Source organism: Peromyscus californicus, unplaced genomic scaffold (genome assembly GCF_007827085.1).
Source record: "Peromyscus californicus insignis strain IS unplaced genomic scaffold, ASM782708v3 Scaffold_9__1_contigs__length_137607984, whole genome shotgun sequence".
Classification (NCBI taxonomy): Eukaryota; Metazoa; Chordata; class Mammalia; order Rodentia; family Cricetidae; genus Peromyscus; species Peromyscus californicus.
In genome coordinates this window covers 80,051,453-80,073,519 of record NW_026294617.1, presented here as the reverse complement: position 1 = coordinate 80,073,519, position 22,067 = coordinate 80,051,453, and the positions used below count along the sequence as shown (strand labels likewise).

Here is a 22,067-nt window from a genome sequence, read left to right as displayed (position 1 = left end):
TCTAAGAAATTTTTCTTTCTTTGGAATTCATGGGAATTTTCAGTGTAGATAATCATGTCACCTGCACAAATGTTATCCCGGTCCCCTTTGTCTGACTTCTCCGTTCCTTCTGTCTCCTTGTTCTGCCCATGAGAACTCTAGTCCGGTATTGAAGACAGTGCTTTGCTTTCTAACCTAGGTTTTTTGTTTATTTTGTTTGTTTGTATCTCAGTCCTCTGGATGTATCTATTTTTTCCTGTCTGTCCCTTCAATTCCGCTACTATTTTACAGGTTGATCCAGTGTATTCTACAATCCTTTGGGGATTTCTTGTTTCCCCCAGTATCTCGAGGACTATTTGGCTCTGTGGTTAGCACCCTAAGTCTCTCCTCTGTCCTATGGCTACTTCTTTTGTGCCCCACCCCACCCCTGTGTCTGCCCTGGGTGTACCCAGCTGTCTTCTTCTGTCTACTCCCTTTCCAGTTAGACTTCCTAGGTTGTTCCTGGCCCAGCCACGCTTCCTTCTTGTCTGTTCTTAGCCTTTCTCTTTTTCTCTGGCTCCAAACCAGTCTCTTTCCTCTAAGACTAAGGATTTTTAACAGAATGTGGATCTGAGGAATGCTCTGGTGTCTGCAGTGGGGGAAGGACCCCAGGAGCAGGCAAACAGAGCTTTTTTCTTTTCTTCGATTTTGTCTGGGACTGGGAAGCCTGGGAACGCATTGTCACCACCACCAGTACAAGGCTGTGACTCACCATGAGCTTTCCTGAGGTTCCCCCATGCCAGTCTTTCTGCAAAATTGCTTGGGTGTAGGCTACTGCACACAATTCATCAGACCATGTTGTGTTTTCTTTCCTTAACAATTTTTTTTTCATTGCAAGCCACCCTGTCCTATTTACAGAAGTCAAAATCTTAAGTGAATGTTCCCCTGTCAATCGTTCAAAGTCACCACACCCAGCTTTGTAGTACAGTAAATTCCCCCGTCTTCTCCCCCGTGAGCCTCTGACAGCAGTTCTTAAACTTCAGTATGCACGAGAATGCCCGGGGACTCTGTTAAAATGGGGCTTCTTGGTCTTCCTCTACAGAAAATAGAAAATAGAGCTGGGTGGAGCTCAGGAATCCACATTCTCATACACAGCACAGCCCCACCCTGTGGTTCTGCTGCCTCAGCTCTGGAGTTAGACACTCTCTGGAGAGCAAAACTATTAACGGCTGTTGCTACTTCTGAAGGCTACACAGCAAGGTTCCAACTGTGAGCTCACACTGGCGTTTTTTATCTCTCTCCATTTAGTATAGGAGATGAGTATTAATAATGATAATAATAATAATGATAATGATAATAATAATAAAGGGAGGCCATCAAATTGGTTCATTGACCACTGAAGGCACTTGTCACCAAAGTCTCACATCTTGCATTCTGTCCCTGGAACCCATGTAAAGATGAAAGAAGAGAACTCACTCCACAAGGTTGTCCTCTGACCTCCACAGGCAGGCCATGCCGTGTGCCCCATGACATGCACGGACCACATTCCCACATCTGCCCCCAACCTCCCTCCCCCAAATATCAGGAAAGACTGAAAAATTAAACAAGAGTGTTTGATTCAGACTTCTCCCCAGCATACACCATCACATTTATTATTTACGTATTTGTGTATTTTAGGTAAGCACAAATGTGTTCCTCTCTTGGGCACGAGAAGCATAACCTTCCCCGTCTTGATATCTACCTGGGACTTTTGACTACACTTGAGTGGTAAGTACCTATCGCTGTCCTATGCCACAGATGGAGAGACAAAGCAGACGGTCACAGGTGGGCCAGAAACCCCACCCCCTGAGATGTGCCTCCTTCTTCCTCCTGTTCCTCTTCCTCCTCAACAGCATGACTCCAAATTCCGGCAGCTCCCGAATCACTGTCCACTTCCACCCTCCCTCAACCCAGAGGCTGCCCCTCTGGGCTTCATCCTCACCATCAGCAGCTCTGGCATGCAGCCTTCACACGCTTACACCAACAGCAGCCTGGGCTATCGGGCACCTATGAGTCCTGTAGGGCTGAATGCGGAGGGTGGCCGCGGTGAAGACCTGGGACCTCTGGGCTAACTCTTGATGTGACTGGGTCCCTGAGGACCAGTAGTCTCTGGGGATGCTGGAGAAGGCAAACAGGTCATTGCTGCCTCTTGCATGTGACTTGCTTTCCTCCATCGTCCCACTCCTGCACCCTAAACCCCACCTCGCTTGCCCTCTCTCCTGTGGGTCTCCAAACCTTAGCAAACCTTGGATACCCAGAGCAGGCCCAGGCTCGTCTCTCACTCCATTCTCCTTTCTAGAAAGCCAGTGGCCCACCCCCGGGAGTGAGCTCTGGCACCTATCCTGTAATTGCCAGTTAGGTTTACGTCTCTTCCGTATTGTGACTCTTTCCTCAGTATGACTGTTTTGAGCATCTTCTGTATTCTGTGCAGTTCCTTGGAGACAGTGGGTGTACTCATGGATTGGTCCAAGTACATCACAAGTTCAAGGAGCTTGTGAGCCAGAGAGACCAGAAGCAGTTATCACCAAATACTGTGAGTCCTAGTGAGAAAAAAAGATTGCCTCCACACTTCTTAAATGTCCAAAAAACTGAAATACTCTTTATACACGACTACCATTTTCTCCTGCTAGCGTACAGCCATTCCTGACTGGCTTGAGCAAGGTGGGTCGATTGATGGGTTATTTCATAGTCTTGCCTGAGAGTCCATCCTAGAAACCAGCCCCATCTGTTGGCTAGTTACCTATGGCTCCCGGAATGGAAACATTGCCCACTCTCTCAGAAATGCTGGGGTTTGGTTTGACCATTGCTGATTCTTTTTATCCCAAAGAACTTCTAGCAAAGTTCCATATAAATAGTATCAATGATAACATGATGAATAAATAATACAATAATTCAATAGCTGACAATGTGTTTCTGACACGTCTTTCTCTTTCTGGTATTATATAGATATTGTACCACCATTGCTGCTGGAGTGATCAGGTCCATGTGCATGTCATCTTTAAATGAGCAAATGATCTATGCTTGCCAGACCCCAGTGATGAAGAGCATGGGACTTAGTGTCAATTCCTGGACTGCTGACTTTGTCACCAGCCTGCACAGGACTCTTTGGAAGAATAACAGAAATAACGAATATGAAGTGCTTGGCATGCATCTTGTCATACAGTAGGTGCTTAATAAATGGTAGATTTCCTTCTCAATAGTATGGTAGTTGAATAGGGTTCTGGATCGGGTACTGATCCCCAAATGCCAAGGCCTAGATTATCAGAAAGGAAAGTAACAATCGTTAGCTAAGGACGAGCTGGTGAAAGAGACCGCCAAAACAGTGGGGCAGATTCAAAGGCTGTGGAGTCTCCTAAGAGAGAGCTTGTGGGCAAGGGGCGGGGGGCAAACCATACAGAGCCTGGCAGGCCATGTTGAGTGCTGTGGTTTGGTTTCCATGCATTTTGGGTGTGTCTAAACATCCCTTCATAGCCACCCAGCCCTGCACAACGTGGCCTTCTGCATCTTCAGCTTAATTGGAGTCTACATCTAGAAATGTCCTTCGCTCCATCTAGAAGACCTCCTTTACCATTCTTCATCAATGCCGCCATCTTTGTAGTGTACCTGGACACGTTAGTGCCCCAGAAGGTAACCCCTGACCCCTTGACCCCTGACCCCAATTCAATGCTTGCTCAAGGACCCTGAAATTTCCTCTGCAACTTGTCCTAGGTTTGTATATGATTATTGTGATTATTGCCTCTCTTCTGTTAGTGTTAAAGCCAGCAGGCCCAGTCTGTGTCTGCCTTTCTCCCAGTGCTATCTCTAGCACCCAGGAGAGTAGCTGGACTGACCCCAAATTAGTGCCTCAAGTAAACAAACCAATTACAAGGGAGATTGCTTGTGAGAGCAGAGGCCAGTGAGACAATGGACCGGGACAGGCAGAAGGAGTGAGAGCATCCACGGGGAAGAAACAGTGTCGGCAGAGGTTTGAAGGTGGACGTGTCAAGGGCTGGACCAGAACAAGCTAGCTTAGCGGAGTAAATTATATTTGGGGGAGCTTAAAGAGTCCTGTGTTTAAGATACCTAAGAAAAAGAATAAAGTTTTGTACACTGTGGTTGGAAGTTATGATTTGGAGTTGAGTAGAGCGAAGAGATTGATCTGAGCTCAGAGAGGGTAGATCCAAGGACCCAGACCAGACAGAGAAAGGAATACGAGAAAGAAAGACATCCATCCAGGTGGCAGGCAGGTGTGTGGTCTGATTGGGGGATGGCTCTGGTCTCAGACAAAGGTTGGGACCATGAAGAAGCAACAGCCTTATATGGTGGACAGTGTGAGTTGGGACCCAGTGAGACCCAGTTGCTCTTGCTTGGCCTTTGAGAGGGAACAAGGGAGAGGGGCCACAAGGTGACTCAGAAAACAGAACAAAGGGCAGGCGGTAACATCAGGAGGATGTTCTGGAACTGCCGTCGGCTTCTCAGAACGGATAGAACTGCGGTGAATTCACGATCACAGAAAGTGCTCAAGCTACTCAAAGGAGCCGAGGAGGTGAGAGGTTGAGGCATTTGGGGGGCTGGTGCATGAGCAAGCCTCAGGCCAGACTGGCCACGTTAGAGGCATGTACAGAAGGTGCGTGAGATAGGTGTCTGAAGAAGTACCAAGGCTGTGAAAGGAGAGGGTGCTCAGAAGCTGCAAGGCATGGCAGGATCACTGTGGTGCCCTGACTCCCAAGCCACTAAGGCCTGGTGTCACAGGGAGTCCAGGAGGGGCAGGACCCCCGTCAGGTCTCCTTTCTGGACTGGTAAGTCGTGGATGACCTTGTAAAGAGAAGCCGGGACAGAAGCCAAGGCAGGGAACTGGACAGTCGAGTGGGTGGCAAGGACAGGCTGGAGCAGGTGTGGCTTGCTTGTTCCAGAAGTTTGTCCATGAAAGGAAGTCAGTGCAGAAGGCTTTGAGAGGGTCAAGTCCCCCCCCCCCCGGGACTGTTTTCCTGGGCCTCAGAGGACAGGGCATCCGATGGGTCTGTGTGTGCCTCCCAAGTAAGTCCCTGTATAGAATTTATCAGCTCTAACACAGCGGGAGAGGTGAAGACACTTTGTGGGGAGAGACTGGGATTTCCTTCCTGGTTGGAGGGAAGATGGGAGAGATGTGAGGAATATGGACACTTGAAGGGAGGTGGCTGTGCTTTTCTGCATACTCATGAATCTGCAAACATCACAAATAAAGAGCCTGAGGAGAATTCTGAAGACCTCTGCTCTAAGACAATGTCCCTCAGGCCAGCCACTGAAAGTACTCTGGCTGCACTGCTGTTCTTGCCAAGCAAGCCAGGAGCCAGAGAGGGCTGCTCTCCACGTCCCTCCCCGAAACCATCTGGCAACAGGTCAAACTGTTCAAAACTGTGTCCCTGAAACCTGAGAGCCCACGTTTATCTCTGGTATCTCCTGTCACTTTGGGCCACTCTCAAGCAAGGCCTGGGCTATGTATAGCCTGGCAGTTGGCACCCATTATATCCACCCAGGAGGCTGGCTGGGGAAGAGGACAGCTATTTATGAGAATTCAGCATTTACTAAGCTTTTGGGGCTGCTATTGGGTAACCCTTGAAAGTGCTGAGGGGGAGGGAGAGAGGCTACTGATTGGTTCTATTGGCACTTTGGGGACTGTCACCCCACTCAGTGCCAAGGCAGGGTTCCAAAGGCTGATGCTGTGTGTTCACTGCACCCCTCCAGGCTGAAAGTCTATATAACAGCTGCAATAAAACACCAATCAAGGGACTGGTGTGATGGCTCAGTGGCAAACACACTTGTCACCTGAATTTGATCACCAGTACCCACATAGGGAAGGGGACAACTGACTCTGTCAACTGTCTTCTGACTGCCATACATGCCATGGCATGAACACACACACACACACACACACACACACACACACACACACACACACACTTAATTAAATGAAAATGTTAAAAATGATAGTACGGAGTGGGTATTCACCAGGCCAACTACAGCATTGACTACCTCATGTGAATTATTGGAGTCTCTATGAAGGTCTCCCAAGAAAGAGCTTTGCAGATGAGAAAATGGAGGAACAAAGAGGCTGACCCCCTTGTCCACAACCACACAGTTTTTAAGCAACCCCACTGCGAGCCCAACCCCGACACTGCTCCAGAACCTAAGCTCGCCTCCACGGCAACCTACTTCTGCAGAGGGAACCAGAGGGACCTGAGCCCATGCCCTGGTGCTGCTGATGACCAGCTGTGAGCTGAGCAAGGGAGCGCTTCCTTGAGCTTCAAGTTTCTATGCAAAAAAGAAGCGAGAGCCAGTTGCTGCCGCCGGCCGGCCGGCACAACCCGTAGGCAAGCACTCAGTGAAGGCTTGTCCCTGTAAAAGCCAGCGCAGGGCAAACCCTATGCTAAACCTTGCTCTGACCACAAGCGCACATCAGCATCTCTTGCAGGGAAAACTGATGCTAACACGGCCCAGGGGGCCCACCCAGAGCTTCTCACTCAGCAGGTCTGGGATGGAAGCTCAGAGTGGACATTCCTGATCAGATCCCATGCAGCGAGCCCTGGGCCCACATACAGTGAGAACTTCTGCTCCACACAGCTCCTAACACGTGAGCACAGTCTCTCATTGTGCAGCTTTGGGTGATATCCAATATGACAGAATGAGGGAGGCTGTCCCTGGAGGTCGGGGCTTTTGTTTATCCATTGTACACCAACAAGAGCATTTCATGGAATAAAAATCAAATGGATTTAATTCTCAGTAACACACAGGCACGCACGCACGCGCGCGCGCGCGCGCGCGCGCGCGCACACACACACACACACACAGAGAACTAACAACAAAATCCATCCTAAGGTAATATTTGGGGCTGGAAACACAGTGATAGAACATTTGCTTAGTGTGAGCAGGGCTCTGGTTCAATCGTCAGCACCATATAAATAAATAAGTTGACTAATTAATTATTTAATAACATGGGACTAGGCTGTGCCCTTTCCTAATGTTCTTAGCAGACTTCTGTTCTCAAGGGCTTGTGGAGATGCAGTCTGGCAGGAGGGCCCCCTGCAGCACCCCTACACACACACACCACACACACACTGAGAAGGACCCCACACACAGTACCCAGACCTTTTGGGGGGCAGAAAGAGAAGGCTCCTTTCTAAATTCGCTTTCTCTTGGTTGGAATCATCCTTCATTAGGAAGGTGGGGAGCGGGTGCCCTGCCCATGGAGAGACCTCCCTGATGTGAAAGAAGGACTTGGACTTCTCTGCCCTGTGGTACACATTGAAAAGCAGAAGTCTGTTCCTGCTTGGCTGAACTTTATGAAATACTCAAGCCTGACTGGATCCCGGAACTCAGGAGCCGGGGACAGATGGATCCCGATCATAAGTTCAAGGTCAATCTGGGTAACATAGTGAGACCTGGTCCCCGCAAACAACAATAAATTCTGACTAGAAATATTTTTGATAGCACCTTCTAGTGATAGCAGATGCCATGGAAAACTAGCTTGTGTGGAGAATGGGAGGTTTTATGGGATGTCACATATGGGTGAGTTCAAAAGCAGTCTTTAACTGTGCATCAAATATGTGTGGGTCACTTTCCCTGTGTCTTGTGTCTGTTTTACCATTATAAGATGGCCTGGAAAGAAAGTACATGTTGTGACCATTGGGATATTTCACAAAACAAGCACTCAGCCTTGGAGAATCCCATCCTGCCTGCAGCCACACTGCTAGTGCACAGACACAAACTCATTTGCTTCACAGGTAAATTAGGGGGGGGGGGTGGTCAGTTAATAGCTTGATATCCTGAGTGAGGATGGCTGTGGGGAAGGGGTGAGGCAGGCAGGTGAGGGACAGCCCAACACACAGCAGATGATGGGGAGGAGAGGGTGCCTGGCTTGGGTACCCAGCAGCAGGAGGGAGCTCCTGGAACCAGGCACCTTGGATACTCCGATGTCTTGCCAGCCCATTGCATTGCAAGATGGCATGCTGGATCCCTTCCTGAGAGGCTGTCCAAACAGCAACAGCTCGTGTGGATAATTCTGGCCTGCTGCATATAGATTAGACCCCACAGAACCTTCTGAGGCATCTTCAAATGCCTACACTTTGGGCTGAGCTGGCTTTCTCGGGAGAACGAGTCGTGTTAGGTGTGTACTGAGGCTGGGGCTCACGTGGCATGCCCCCCACCAACCTGCAAAGCTAAGGCTGCAGGAGGGCAGGGCTGCTGATGTTCCAGGCTCCGCTGACTCCCCATGGGAGGCCTAACCTTCTTGTAGGAGGGAGTGGGGGGTGCATCGGTGGGGGGAGCTGGAAGGGCAGGAGGAGGGAAGAGAGGGATCTGTGATTAGTATGTAAAATGAATAAAAAAGTTTTTCTTAATAAAAAAAGAAATGAACCAAAAAAGAAAAGCCTCTCAGTGTCTCCAGCAGATCCCATGTCTTTTTTCTTTTACTGATTTGTAGTATAAGAGTCCTTACCGTATTTCCATGGTGCTGGCTTTCATGGTAGCTCATGACCCCATTTAAAAATGTGTAGTTGTGGGAGGATGCCTACCCCAATAGTACAAGATGGTGTTCCCGAATGGAGAAGCTTCAAAATGAACTGTGGTTCTGATGTACAGGGGAGGACTATTTTCATTATTGTATGTGCACAATGTGTGCGTGGGCACATGTGCCATGTGGTTCATGTGTCAGGGCATGGGCGTGGAGGTCAGAGGTTCCCAGGGGTCAAGCTTACATTATAAACGCTCTTACTCACTGAGCCATTACGCCAGCCCTCTATCTGGAAAATCTTCTCCTCTTCATTAATTCTGTACAGGGAAGGCCTGACTACAGTCAACTGAATCCATATCCCCTGATAGCATTTCTTGTTTCCTCACTCACCCAAGACCACCTGCACTACATGAAGTGCCCAGCAAAGGCCCCTTCTACAGTTCCCCGCACTGGGCTTCACAGGAGCTGGGGGTGCCCGGTGGGGGTGGGGAGATGCTTCTCCTGGAACAGCACAGGTTCTGTGTGAGGGCTCTTTCTCAAAGCCAAACCAAAATAAGCCTGACCTCATCTGCTTTTTTTCAGAGTGGAGCAGGTGTGAGACTGAAGAGGGCTGTCTTTGGGCAGGGGACAGTTGGAGAAAATCCCTGAATCGTGCGTGTGTTGCTATTCTCTGCCCAGTGTCCCCACATCATCCCATCTGTAGATTTACTTGACTCCAACAGCTTCATTCTGCCTTGGGGTTTGGAAGAGCATCTGCTGGGACCTTTGCCAGTGCTAAATAGACTCGGGATGCAGGCTCAGCCTTAAAAAGCTTGGGGCTTTCTGTCTGTGTGCATGGATACATGCTGGACTGAGAGTCCCACGGTTTGGGAAAACAAACAAAGCAAAGCATGTTTTACCCGTATGTCAGTGGGAGGAAGAGGAAGCAAAGGAGAACACACAGATCCCTGGATCTTACAAATTCAACCTCTTTTCTATCAGTGTACATATATATATATATATATATATATATATATATATATATATATATATATATATATATATATGAGAGAGAGAGAGAGAGAGCTGGAGAGACGGCTCAGGTTGTAAAGATACTTGCCACCAAACCTGATTCATGACCTGAGTTTGATCCCCACGACAAACATGGTGGAAGTAAAAACCACCTTCAAAAAGTTGCTCTCTGGCCTGTGCTCCAACGGCACACATGCCCTTCACTCACCAAACAAATTATATCATTTTAAAAAGAAATCAAGAAAAAAAAAGTATTTCCAATGTAGACAATGTGTGTACAAGTCCTTTCCTTTCCCATTTCTCTCTCTTTCCACCTAGCCATCCATTCATCCATCATCATTTATTCATTAAGGTCCAGCAAGGTGTTAATCTGCTGCCCATATAAACACAGTAACCGCTTAGGAGCCACACAGAGTCCACTTGTACAGTTTAGCATTGCGAAGTGTGGGTGAAAATCCAGAGTATCAAGACACACGCTTTCATAACTCAGTACTGCTTACAAACCCGAAACTGTCCAGTCCGGATGTTCAGTTGTATAGTGGAAGGAACATGCCATCTGAACCAAATAGGTATGGGCTCAAATCCTGCTTCGTGCTATATTTCATAGCTTTGTGATTTGGGCAGTTTTTCCTTAACTCTCTAACTTACTTCTCTGCAATGTGGGAATGTCAGAATTATATAAACTAGCATATTCAAGGCCTCTGCAACGGGCATGTCTCACAACACATTCAGTAATACCTACTATTTCCCGTTCCCTCTTTCCTTCAATATTTGTTCAAAAAATATTGCAAAATACCCAACTGTCAGACCCTGATCCAGATGCTGGGACCTGTGACTAGAACAAAGTCCTGAACTTTGTAGATTTCTCTTTCTATAGATAGAAGGTATCACACAATGTGCAAGATGTCGCCCAAGTGCTATGGAAAAAATAAGAAGGGTAGAGGAAGAGGAAGGGTCTTAGAGAGTGTGGCTTATATACATGGGCAGGGAAGTGACATCTTTGGTAAGGTGATTGTGGTGGTTTGAAGAAGAATGGCCCCCTGAGGCTCACATATTTGAGTGCTTGATCATCGGGGAGTGGCACTACTTGAGAGGGATCAGGAGGTGTGGCCTTGTTGGAGGAGGTGTGTTGCTGGGCATGGGCTTTGGGGTTTCAAATACTCAAGCCAGGCCCAGTGGTTCTCTTCTCCTGCTGACTGAAGATCCGGATGTAAAACTGTCAGCTCCTTCTCCATCACCATGTCAGCTTGCACGCCGCCATGCTCCCTACCATGATGATAATAGACTAAACCTCTGAAACTGTAAGCAAGCCTCAATTAAATATTTTCTTTTATAACAGTTGCTATGGTCATGGTGTCTTTTCACAGCAATAGAACATTGACTAAGACAGTAACACTTAAACATAGATCTGAAGGAAATTGCTTTTTATCATTTACAAAAGAGGAACATCACAAACATCAGAGGCCATGTCATCTGCATCTGCAAGTAAGATGACTATTTGATGCATAGATGAAAGAAAGATGTAGTTCACATTACAGAACATTCTTCAATTTGCTATGAGCTACTTTCCCATGATTCCCATTGGTTATCATGGCATCTTCATACCCTGCATCAATATGGTGTCCTCAGATGGTGCATCTCTTTTGGGAAAGGAATAATAAGGCACAACAGCAAAACAGATGTGTGCCTTCTCTTCTCAGCTAACTCCTGAGTCCTCTCTAAGTCGACTTTGAAGGTAACCCTCTGATTTGGTCTCAGAAATCCAGGAAATTCAATGGAAAACTTTTCAAAGAGGGGAGACTCCTTAGATGTCCATATTATTCTCTTTTGGGAAAACCTTTCCAACCGTGAGGTAGGGGTCAATGGGAGCTACTTGGGAGGCCTGGTTGAGTCCCACAGCAGTCTTGAATCACTGTACCGCAAGACCCAGCTTAACCTACAAAATCAGAGGTATACCAGCAGGCCAACATCATTCAAAGGAGTCCAGGCAGCAAAGGTCAAACAGATGCAACATGATATTTGGCCATATGGATAATGTTTTCAACCCAGCAGACACACCCAGTGCTTTGCAAACCTTAGCATGCCTACAAATCACCTGTGGATCCCATTTAAACGCATAGTCTGATTCTAGGATGGGCCCTGAAAGCCTCCATTCCCAACACACTCTTGGGCAATGCTATGTCATTGGGTCAATGTGTTTAGTATCAAGGCTTAGGTGGTCCTCAAACTTGGCTTCGTAGTAGCATCACCCAGAAAACTCTCTACATCACTTGCAGTTGGATATATAGATAACCATGGTCAAAATTGTGGTATTTGCCTAGGAAGATGGCACAGTACTAAAGCACCTGCTACCGAGCCTGAGAACCTGAGTCCCATCCCGGTGGGGGGTGGGCAGGGGGAGAAGATGGAACTAGAGAACTATCTTCTACAAGTTGTCCTATGACCTCCACATGTTCATTATCACATGTAGCCCCTGCCTTACCAGTAAATAAGGAAATTAATAAATAAGTATACAAATGCTGGGGGATCGGGAGATGGCTGAGCATTTAAGGGCACTTGCTACTCTTCCAGAGAAATGAAGTTCAGCTCCCAGCAGCCATGTTGTGTGGCTCAAGACCAACTGAAACTCCAGCTCTTAGAGAACAGAAAGTGTCTTTTGGTTTCTTCAGGCACACACACACACACACACACACACACACACACACACACACACACGAGTAAAGACAATGAACTTTTAAACTTGCAAACAATGTTTGAAACAAAGAAGGTACTTTGTTCAGAGCGAGAAAAATGTAATACAAAAAAGTAAATTCAGGAAACTGCCAAGACGGCCCAACAAGTGAAGGCATTGGCCACCGAGGAGGGAGCTGACTCCTAGAACTTGTCTTCTGGCTTCTTCTCACATACCATGGTGTGTACACACACAAGTGAATAAACACATGTAAAAAGTTGTAGTGTCTAGGCATCCTCCTTTACCAATCCCCACTAAAGCAGAATCTAGGGCATGAAATGTGGGCATTTGTATTTTTTAAGTTCCTTAGGTGTTCGCTGAGAATGGCTGAAATAGGCTAAGAAGGTGCTGTATAATTCCAGAGACCGCTGAAGGACTCCACTTTGGATGAGAACAGCTGTATTCCACAGAGGTGAATCCTCCCCCCAACTGACAGAACAAAATAGACACCGACTTCTTAATACACAGAATTATATAGTACACAGGATTATAACTCATTTGCTTTCACCTGCTTCCTTTGATTCAGTGAGTTTAAAGCTAAATGGTTGATCTTACAGATGTGGTATGAGAAGGTGAATCTTTGTGGCTTATTCTGGATCAGGTGAATCTTTGTGGCTTATTCTGGCTTCCAATTTTCTGCTTTTCCCTTTGCATGCAAGGATGGGCATATAAGGATGATCATGATTTTAGAGCACATACATGTATCTTGGTTACTTTTCTATTGTTGTGACAAAACAGCATTTAATTTGAGGCTCATGGCTCCAGATGATTAAAGTCCATGACCATCATGATGGGAGCATGGCAGCAGGCAGGCAGGGTGCTGGAGCAATAGCTAAGAGCTTACATACTGCACCAACAATCACAGAGCAGAGAAAGAGACAACTGGAATGACATGGACTTTTGAAACCTCAAAGCCCAACCCCAGTGACACACCTCCTCCAAAAAGGCCACACTTCCAAATCCTTCCCAAACAGTTCCACTAACTGGAAACCGAACATTCAAATATATGAGGCATGAGCAGAGGAGGGGTGTTGGGGGGCGGGTATTTTCATTCAAACCACAGCAGCATCTGAGACCTATCAATGATGCTAGGTGCATTGCAGTGCCTGAGGAAGTTACAGCAATACAAAGCTAAAGACTTTCCACTGGCATACAGATCAAATGGGGACTGAGATTCATACCTATGGGGGAGCTCAACTGTGATGGGAACTGAAGACTGAGAGAAATGGCCTAGGAGACTCATCTAAGAGCTGCAGACACCTGCTAGGTCTTCTATATATATGTTATGGTTCTTTAGCTTGGGGTTTTTGTGGGACTCCTAACAGTGAGAGTGAGGACATCTCTGACTCTTTTGCCTGCTCTTGGGACTCTTTTCCTCCTGCTGGATTGCCTCATTCAGTCTTGATATGAGGGTTTGTGCCTAGTCTTATTGCATCTGGTTATGTCATGTGTAGTGGGTAGCTGTTCCAGCTTTGACCTGGAAGTACTACTCCCATTGAGGCTTCTGGTAACTGTCACACCTACAAGGCAGGGCCGAGACAGGAGCCCTTAAGACCCGAGATCCAGATGTGCTGACTCTCTTGGTTCCTGGATCCTGGATGCCGGAGGTAGACTGAGCAGAGTTCTCCAGAGAACACAGCTGGACTGCGCTACACCTTTCCCGGAACCTGTACCCTATCCCTTCACTTGTAAGTTACCCCACATAATAAACCACCCTTTTAACTATGCGGAGTGGCCTTAATAATTTCACCAATAGACATGTTCAGTTGATATCCCTGGAAGGCTTGCTCTTTTCTGAAGGGAAATGGAGGAGCTGTGGGTCTTGGGGAGAGGGGAGGTAGTGGTGGGAACTGGGAGGAGTGGAAGGAGGGGAAACTGTGCTCTGGATGTACTGTATGAGAGAATAATAAATAAAAAGAAAAAAAGCTGCAGAACCCTGAGATCCACACTATATAACACACATTCTGGTTTTGCCCATGGATCATGGAACTAGCCTCCCCTTTCCCCACAGGGTCTCATGGGAAATTGTGCTAAAATTGCCACATGAAAACAGTGGTAGACAGTAGCTTGTGTTGCGGTCCTGGGAAATCAGTCATTACTATAGTTTTTCTTGCTCCGAAATAGGCTATTTCCAAAGATTATAGGTAGTATACCATTGAATATAGGTAGTATACCATTTACTCTCATGAGAGATGCTGTGCACATATGGTGTGGTAGCAAACACACAGCCTCAAAAAGTGACTTCTTAAGCAGTAAGCATGTGTGTTCTCAGAGGACACTGAAGAGCAGCCCAAACCTTAGACACCAGAGACAGCCTGCGAGAAATCCACCAAGCAACTGGTCAACCCAGCGCTCGAGTACTTAAACGATGAGGTCTTTGTGCCAAAACCTTAGATTGCCTTCCAGCCCAAGGGACCCAGTTCCCCCAAAACAAATGAAGCAGTCCTGACTGCTCACGATGAGGAACACACTGGTCCTTCATCACCCGCCTACTCACCCCTACATCCGTTTTGTCACACTGAGATAACTGTGTCTGCTAAGAGCAGTAAGTATTGGCCAAATGAATGGATATGTCTCTCCAGGGATCCGCAATGCTCATCTTCACGTTCTAAAGCATCCATTTGCCAGTGAAATCCCTGAGACATCCCACCACTTAACAACTGAACTGTGGGTTGGTCTATTGATGCTCCCCACCTTCCTCCCCTACCCCACAGGACACAGCACGGAAAACTGCAACTCTCTCAGTTTATGCTGACACCACAACAGAAAAATGGGGGAAGGGCGTAGATGAATCATTATGGAAGGAAAAATATGTGGATGGCAAATAATTTTATTTAAAACATCAATGCAGTTATGAATTTTCAAACTAGGTGTGGTGGCACACGCCTTTAACGCCAGCACTCAGAAGGTAGAGACAGGCATATCTCTGTTAGTTTGGGGCCAGCCTGGTCTACATAGTGAGTTCCAGGACAGCTAGAGCTGTAAAGTGAGATTCCGTCTTGAAAGAAAGAAAGAAAGAAAGAAAGAAAGAAAGAAAGAAAGAAAGAAAGAAAGAAAGAAAGAAAGAAAGGAACCAGCTGGTTGGTGGCACATGCCTTTAATCCCAGCACTCAGGAGGCAGAGGCAGGTAGATCTCTGTGAGTTCAAGACCAGTCTGGTCTACAGAGCTTGTCCCAGGACAGCCAGGGCTACACAGAGAAACCCTGCCCCCAAAAATCCAAAAAAAACAAAAAACAAAAAACCAACAACAACAACAAAAAGGAACTAATAAAATGTTCATTAAAACTTTGAAAATGTAAACAGACTAATTTTTAAAAACATTTTAAAAATTGTGTCAGGCTCTAAAAAATAGGAAAATGATTTTTTGAATGTGTATAGCTGTACAATGGAATACTGTGCTGGTGCTGACATTACGTTTACAAACATGAAATTGTTTAGTGACGTAGAATAAGGCAGGAAACTGTAAACGCTGTAACCCTGACTGAAAATGCATGTTTAGGCATAGGAAAAAATACTGAAAGTGTGAGAATACTAACTATGCTCACTTGGCCATGATGGTTTTTATGGCATCCTTCATCCATTTATTATATATATATATATATATATATATATATATATATATATATATATATATATATATATAATTTCTAAAGCAATTCATGCTACACGGTTAATGAGGGGACCCAGCCGGGAAGTGAGCTTCCCATCTACTTGATGAAGGACATGGAACCATTCTCATGGAGAGAAGATGCTCCGAACAGAACCTGCTGCTCTTCCCTTCGACTGTCAGACAACTGAAGCAATGGGCCCCGAGAGACTGGAATTTTCCCAGGGTTCTCAGGCTGGAAAGGGGGAAACACTGAATCTGGTGCCAGACAGAGGGGGAGTTTCTGTCCCAGGAAGAGATTTCACGCAGTTCCGGCAACTGCAGGCAGGCCAGGCTGGGTCTCAGTCGGTGATGACGGGTGGGACCACACCTTGACCTGGGACTGCTCAGCTACGGACACCTCCTACCTCTTGCCTCCTATGTAAACCTAAACCTCATGTTAGGACCCCACAGATGGACTTCGGGGTCACTGAATCACTTAGTTCCTCTTCCCAACGTGGACAGAATGAATAAATCTCCCGTTTCTCTTTGTCATTATTGCTTGTCTCTTTAATTGGACTAATGAGACTAGGTAGTTGAGCCTGGGTTGTTACGGCTTTCAGGGCCAAAGTTCTGACTCTAACAACCCCAGTAATAGCCACATCTATGAAACGAGGTGTTCAGAACAACCCAGAAGGTGGCTGGGGTTCTTTGGAGTGCTGGCATTTCACCCACCCAACAAGCATGTAGGGAATACCTGAGGAGTCAGACTCAGACTGGAAGGCCAACCGCAAGCTTCATGCCCCTGGTGCCATTTTACTCGGTCTTTTCCTATTAACCCCTTAGTGACCTCATTGTCTCTCCTCCTACCAAAACCTCATTCTCTCCACCAAGTTCAGACTCTGCTATGGGGAGGGGGGCGGGGTGCATGCCACTAATGCCACTAATGCCACTAATGAAGAACTGTCTTCTCCAGAGGCACTTCACCAAGGAGGAATAAAAACTTTATTCTGAAGCAGTCAGGCCCCATGGACAAACTTTGGGGAAAAGCTGACAGAAGATATTTAAGAGCCTCGGACTCTTCCTCTCTCTGCCCCTCCCCCCCCCCATTGTTTCACCTGGGAAATTCCTACTCACTTCATGGGCCAGTTCTGCCCTGTCATACTTTCCATGTACCCACACAAAGGCAGTGGGGCTTTTTTTTTTCTCTTTCTGGGCATGCCCAGAAAACCTTGCACAGCAAATACCAGAAATAAATAATTGACAATCTAAAACGGTCTGCCATTCTGAATACTGGGATGAAATATTATGCTGCTCCATCCTGCCCATGAAGCAAGAATCTTCCTTTTATTTAGTGTTTCCGTGCGGCAAAGTGGGTGTAATAGTTAGTCTATACAGTGCTCAAGTTCAAGTAACTTTTCTTTTCCATACCAGAGGCCTCGAAGTGCAAGAGTAATGATGCTGGTGATCAGGGTATGCTAGAGAGAAGCTGCAAGTTCCTAACAATCAAGGAAAAAGACAAGAGGACGTGGACAGTACCATATGGTATTGTAACACTTACAGCATTGCTATAAGTGTAATATTTTATTTTTATTGTAGTAATCGTTCAGTGTGCCTAACTTCCAAATTAAACTTTACCATAGGCAAGCTGATACCTATGGGGGAAACACACACTATGAAGATGGCATGTATCTATGACCCCAACGCTCAGGAGGCAAGGCCAGTGAATGGCTGAGTATAAGGAGAGCCTGGGCCTGTCTCAACACATACATCATAACAGACAGGCTCAGGAGATGTGTCCATGGTTTCAGGCTTCCACTAGGGGTCTTGAAATGTATCTTCAGAGACTGGGGCAGGTGACTACTTGCTCCTCTGTTGTTACAGTGACCCATTATACCTTTTAAGTGATCTATGGGCCACCATTTTCTCTGTATCCACCATGTCTAGTACTCCAGGGCCCCTCTTCAGATAACGCCCTGAGTGGGACTTTTGCTTGGCCCATTGTGGCTTCCCTAAGAACAGCAAATAAAATACACATGTGTGCCACTGTGCATGTGGATTTTTACCAGAATGAGATGGCCCTTGTGTGGTAAACTATGAACTCCTCACTCCCATCCTTCAACCATTGTGTCCCTCAGCTGTTTCCACCTGGGAATGGCAAGGTGAGATCAGTTTGATAAGTTGGGATTGGCTTTTAAAACTATGACAACAGTCCGAAAATGGAAACCGATTTTGCATCCCCCCAAGAAGTAGTACTGCCTGTGAAACGTGTGTTTTGCTGCTATGAATGTCTGTGGGATCTAGGTCACCCAGGGTTACAATAAGACACATGGGAGGCTTCTTCCCTAAACCACTAGATGGGTGGGAATCTGGGCTCCTCAGAGCTGTGTGTCATGGCTGAGCCCGTACTCTCCCATCTGCACCGAATAGCCACAGCCCTGGGGCTGGAAGGACCTCTTTCTAAGTTAAGTTTGACAAGTATAGGAGAAAAGCAAGAACCAGCTAGTGGGTTGGACTAAGAAAACTTAGGGGGCTCACATCTACTCCTCCTGGCACCCATGGGATTTCTGGGGCCTTATTTTTGTCCTGTATTTTGAAAATCTGACAAAATGTTTCAACAGAAGTGCACCCCTCCCCCACCCCTCCCCAGAGGGTCCAGGCCTCTTGCCACTCCTGAGACCTGCCTCCTGGGCTCAGTACTTCTTAACCTTGGTGTCACTCAGCTGGGACCCCCAGGCCTAGCCTGGGACTGAGTGGCTCTGTTCAAGAAAGGTACCTTAAAAGATCCTGCACAGGGCAGCCAGCAGTACCCCTCACGCCCACTGATGCCAGGAGAAATGCCATGGAAGGGCTGTAGGAGCTCAGACTGCCTCACTCCAATGAGTGAAGTGCCATTAGGCAACTTGGCCTCTCAGGGTCTCCATCTCCCATCTGTAGACTGGAGAGAGTACCCATACTCACTTCATACCGTGACTGAGGATTAAGTCAGCTAACATGTACAAAGTGCTTTCAACAGTCTCTCCCCAGCAAGTGTTCCACAAGCCATCGTCCTTACTGACTCTCCCGTAACCTGGAGGGTTTTCTTTATCTTTCCATATGTGTGGATAAGAAACTGAAGCTCCAAGAGATAGTTGTCGGCCTGGCTCACGTGGCCAGTAGGGGCAAAGCCGGAACTTACATCAAGAACTCCTGGTAACCATTCTTATATTCCCTTTCCTTCAATTTTCTCTGAGAAACATCAGACTAGACCCTGTGCTCAACTTCCCTTTACCAATCTCTGCTAGCTCAGCACCCTCACAGGAAAGGTGTCTGGAAGATGGGACCCCAAGGCAGTCCCTTCTTATGATTTTGCTTGGGGCCCCAGAACCAAGTTTACCCAAGGGATACTCTTCCAGTAATGTGTGCGAATGTGCTATTTAATATGACAGGCATTTAAAAACGGTTGTCACTAAGCCCTGGCCATGTAGGGGTTCTTTTGAATCTGGTTTGAACTAGTCAGTGATGAGCTTACCAAATAGAATCTTTCTGATTTCAATGATGTATCTCATAAGACAATCTCTTAGTAACTGAGCACGGCATTTGGCAATGGAGATGATCATGTGTCCATTTCACGGGCTGAGCAGCAGGTATGCTGTGGGCCTGCTCTTTTTCCAGCCTGTGGCTTTTCTCATTTCTATAGCTTCAGGACCCCTGCTTCCCCTCCACCTGCTGCCCACAGAAGGAACAAAACCACCACCGTCACTCCAGGGTGGATGGTGCCTGGGAAGAACATAATGGCTGAGGAGATATTTTTAAACACTAGCACTCTCCACTGATTAGGAGGCACTTTCAATTCTGAAATGCTTTTTCCATCTTTTAATGTTATTTTGATATATTCAGGAGGCTTTGCTGGATTTTATTATAGTCATATTTTTCTTGAGACTTTAAATCTCCCTGGTTTTTATGTGGTGAATTTGTTTATCGTATTATTTGATTAGCCTGAGTGTCCTGGAAGTACTGCCTGGTTAATTCTCAAGCAGCCCTTCCTGTAGCTGTGTGTAGAGCTGGCCATGGGGACTAAAAAGGACTCTTGGCAACATGGGTATTCTTGAAGCGTCAGTGCCCTTTAGCTGTCCAGGAGGAGATGCAGAGAGTTTTTCTGTGGCACTTGCAAAGGATTAGAAATGCCACTGCCCAGTGCCAGGTGACCAACAGATCATGTAATACAGATAAAATAAGAAATGACTTCACTGTGGGCCCCAAACTCGCATCAAGAACTTTCTGAGAAAAGAAAAAAACTGCCTGCTAATGAATATGCAGCCCAGAAGAGCACACGTCCACACTAAAGTTGCCTGGGAAGGTGAGCGGGAAACGACAGTCACCCCCTCTCTGGGCAAGGTCAAAAGACCCTGGCTTCTCCAGGATCTAGGGGAGAGTATGGAGAAAAGTGTGGGGAATTGGCACTGAATGAACTCACAATGAATCCCTCCGTTTCCTTTAAGCCCATGGTTGACAATAGCTGGAACATTCTGAAAATGGACAGGTGGGACTGGAACCCCAATGAATCAGGCCATGAGAAGGAAGAACTTTAGATCATTGCCTGGAGCTTGGCCTCCGGGGCCTCCCATCCTCCTGCTCTGCTCTGATTCTGCACACCTGTGTGGGCCAGCCTCTGCTATTTGTCCTGAGCAATGATCACACAACTCCCCGGATAAAGAAGGGTCAATGTGCAACCCCTTCACTCCCTTCCACCTTAAGAGTTTGTCCACTTCTGCAGTAAAAAGCAAAACCAAACCAAACAAAATCATTTATGTGAGACTACACCACAGGAGACCTTTGGATGTCTTCTCCATGCCCTTGTTCCAATATGTCAGTTAAATGCCACACGGGCACTCATGCTCACTCTGACAGGTGGCTGCCCCCCCCCCACTCACCTCCAGCACTATCTCCTTCAGTTGGAACTGTTTCTGAGCGACCTTGTCTGAAGACACCGGTTCGTGGTAATAGAGACACAACACTTCATATCTCTTCAACATCTGCTTGAAGCTCTTCTCAGAAAGGCTGACCACTCGGTCCTTCCCATCATACGTGGGGAAGTTCAGCCCTTCTTCTGCCTTGCTAAAGGACAGCAGATAAACCCCCACCAGGAGCAGGTGAGTTCTCTTCATTTGGGAAAAGTCTTGTTTCTCGCTCCCTGGAATAGAGATCATGGGAGACAGGCTGGGAGGCTCTTGGAGGCTTTGCTGAACCGGGCAGGGAACAAAGAGGCTGACCTCACCTCCTTGGGTCCTGCAGCTGTGTAGTCTTGGGCACAGGACAAACTGTGGAGGCTTAAGGCACACATGCGCACAGAGCAAGAGCCAGGCAGAAGGCTGGGAGGCCAAGCCCTAGATACCTTGCATAGCTCTCCCAGCCTCTGTCTCATTAAGAACTCCATTTTTAGGATGCAGTTGTTTCGGGCTAAAAATAAATCATGCGATGAATAATAATAAAAAAAAGTCAGATATGACACTGCCGAGGGATTTGTCCACACAGTGTCACAGTGTGTCAGTGGTGGAGGGGTGGCAGGCAGGAGGAGAACGAAGCTCCCGTGTGCCAGTGAAATAAGGAGGGGCCAAAGGTCATAGAAGAGAAGAAAACTCATGAGCGGGGCGGGAGGGGGGAGAGATGAGACCAGAAAGCAAGAGGGGATGATGGTCCCCCACTGACCCCTCCACCCCGCATCCGCCCCCACCCCTACCTTCATTAACTCTTAAGGCATCCTTTTGCCCCTTTCTTCATTAGCAGCAGGCTGACACAGAGTTTATCCAAGCTGGGACAGATGAGAGTCGCAATCTCCACTCTGCCTTCTTAGTGGCTGGTGGATTCTGGAGCACTGCGCATCCTCCCTGCGTGTCCGAGCCCCATTATTTAAAATGGGGAAGCCTCTAACTGTGGTGTTTAGAACGTAAGATGGAAAAGTCTGGCACAAAGCAAGCCCCGGAAAACAGTAGCCACTGTATGTGATTCCTTCTCACTGGAGTGTGAGGAACATGGGCTGTTACAATAATTTCTCCATTTCTAATATCATTGGTGAAGTTCATCCAGTCCAACCTCACCATGAGCTCATCAGTCACTGGAGGCCTGATTGCTGCGCTTGAGCTGCCTGGGGTTGAACGCTGCACCGTGGGTGGATCTGGGATTCAGAGTTCTAAAGGCTCCACGCTACCGAAGTCAGGGCTCTGGACTGTGTGGCTTCCCAGGCAGCAGCACCCCTGCCCGTAGCCTTCAGGTGACTCTGGTACTTTTTTCTGGTT

General features: G+C 47.1%; 1 protein-coding gene and 1 long non-coding RNA gene across 2 annotated transcripts in view; one reads left to right on the top strand and one right to left on the bottom strand.

Moving 5' to 3' along the window:
- Positions 1-21,170, bottom strand: part of Casq2 (calsequestrin 2) — a 66,170-nt gene extending 45,000 nt beyond the window's left edge. The window contains exon 1 of the mRNA XM_052731506.1: positions 20,706-21,170. Within this exon, the coding sequence (XP_052587466.1) occupies positions 20,706-20,981 (276 nt within the window). The 5' untranslated portion in view covers positions 20,982-21,170. The remainder of the gene's footprint in view (positions 1-20,705) is intronic.
- LOC128106182 (uncharacterized) lies at positions 6,811-8,200 on the top strand. Its single transcript, XR_008216617.1, has 3 exons — positions 6,811-7,369; positions 7,607-7,736; positions 7,938-8,200. It is a non-coding gene; the product is annotated as an uncharacterized LOC128106182 (long non-coding RNA).
- Positions 21,171-22,067: the final 897 nt, after the last annotated feature.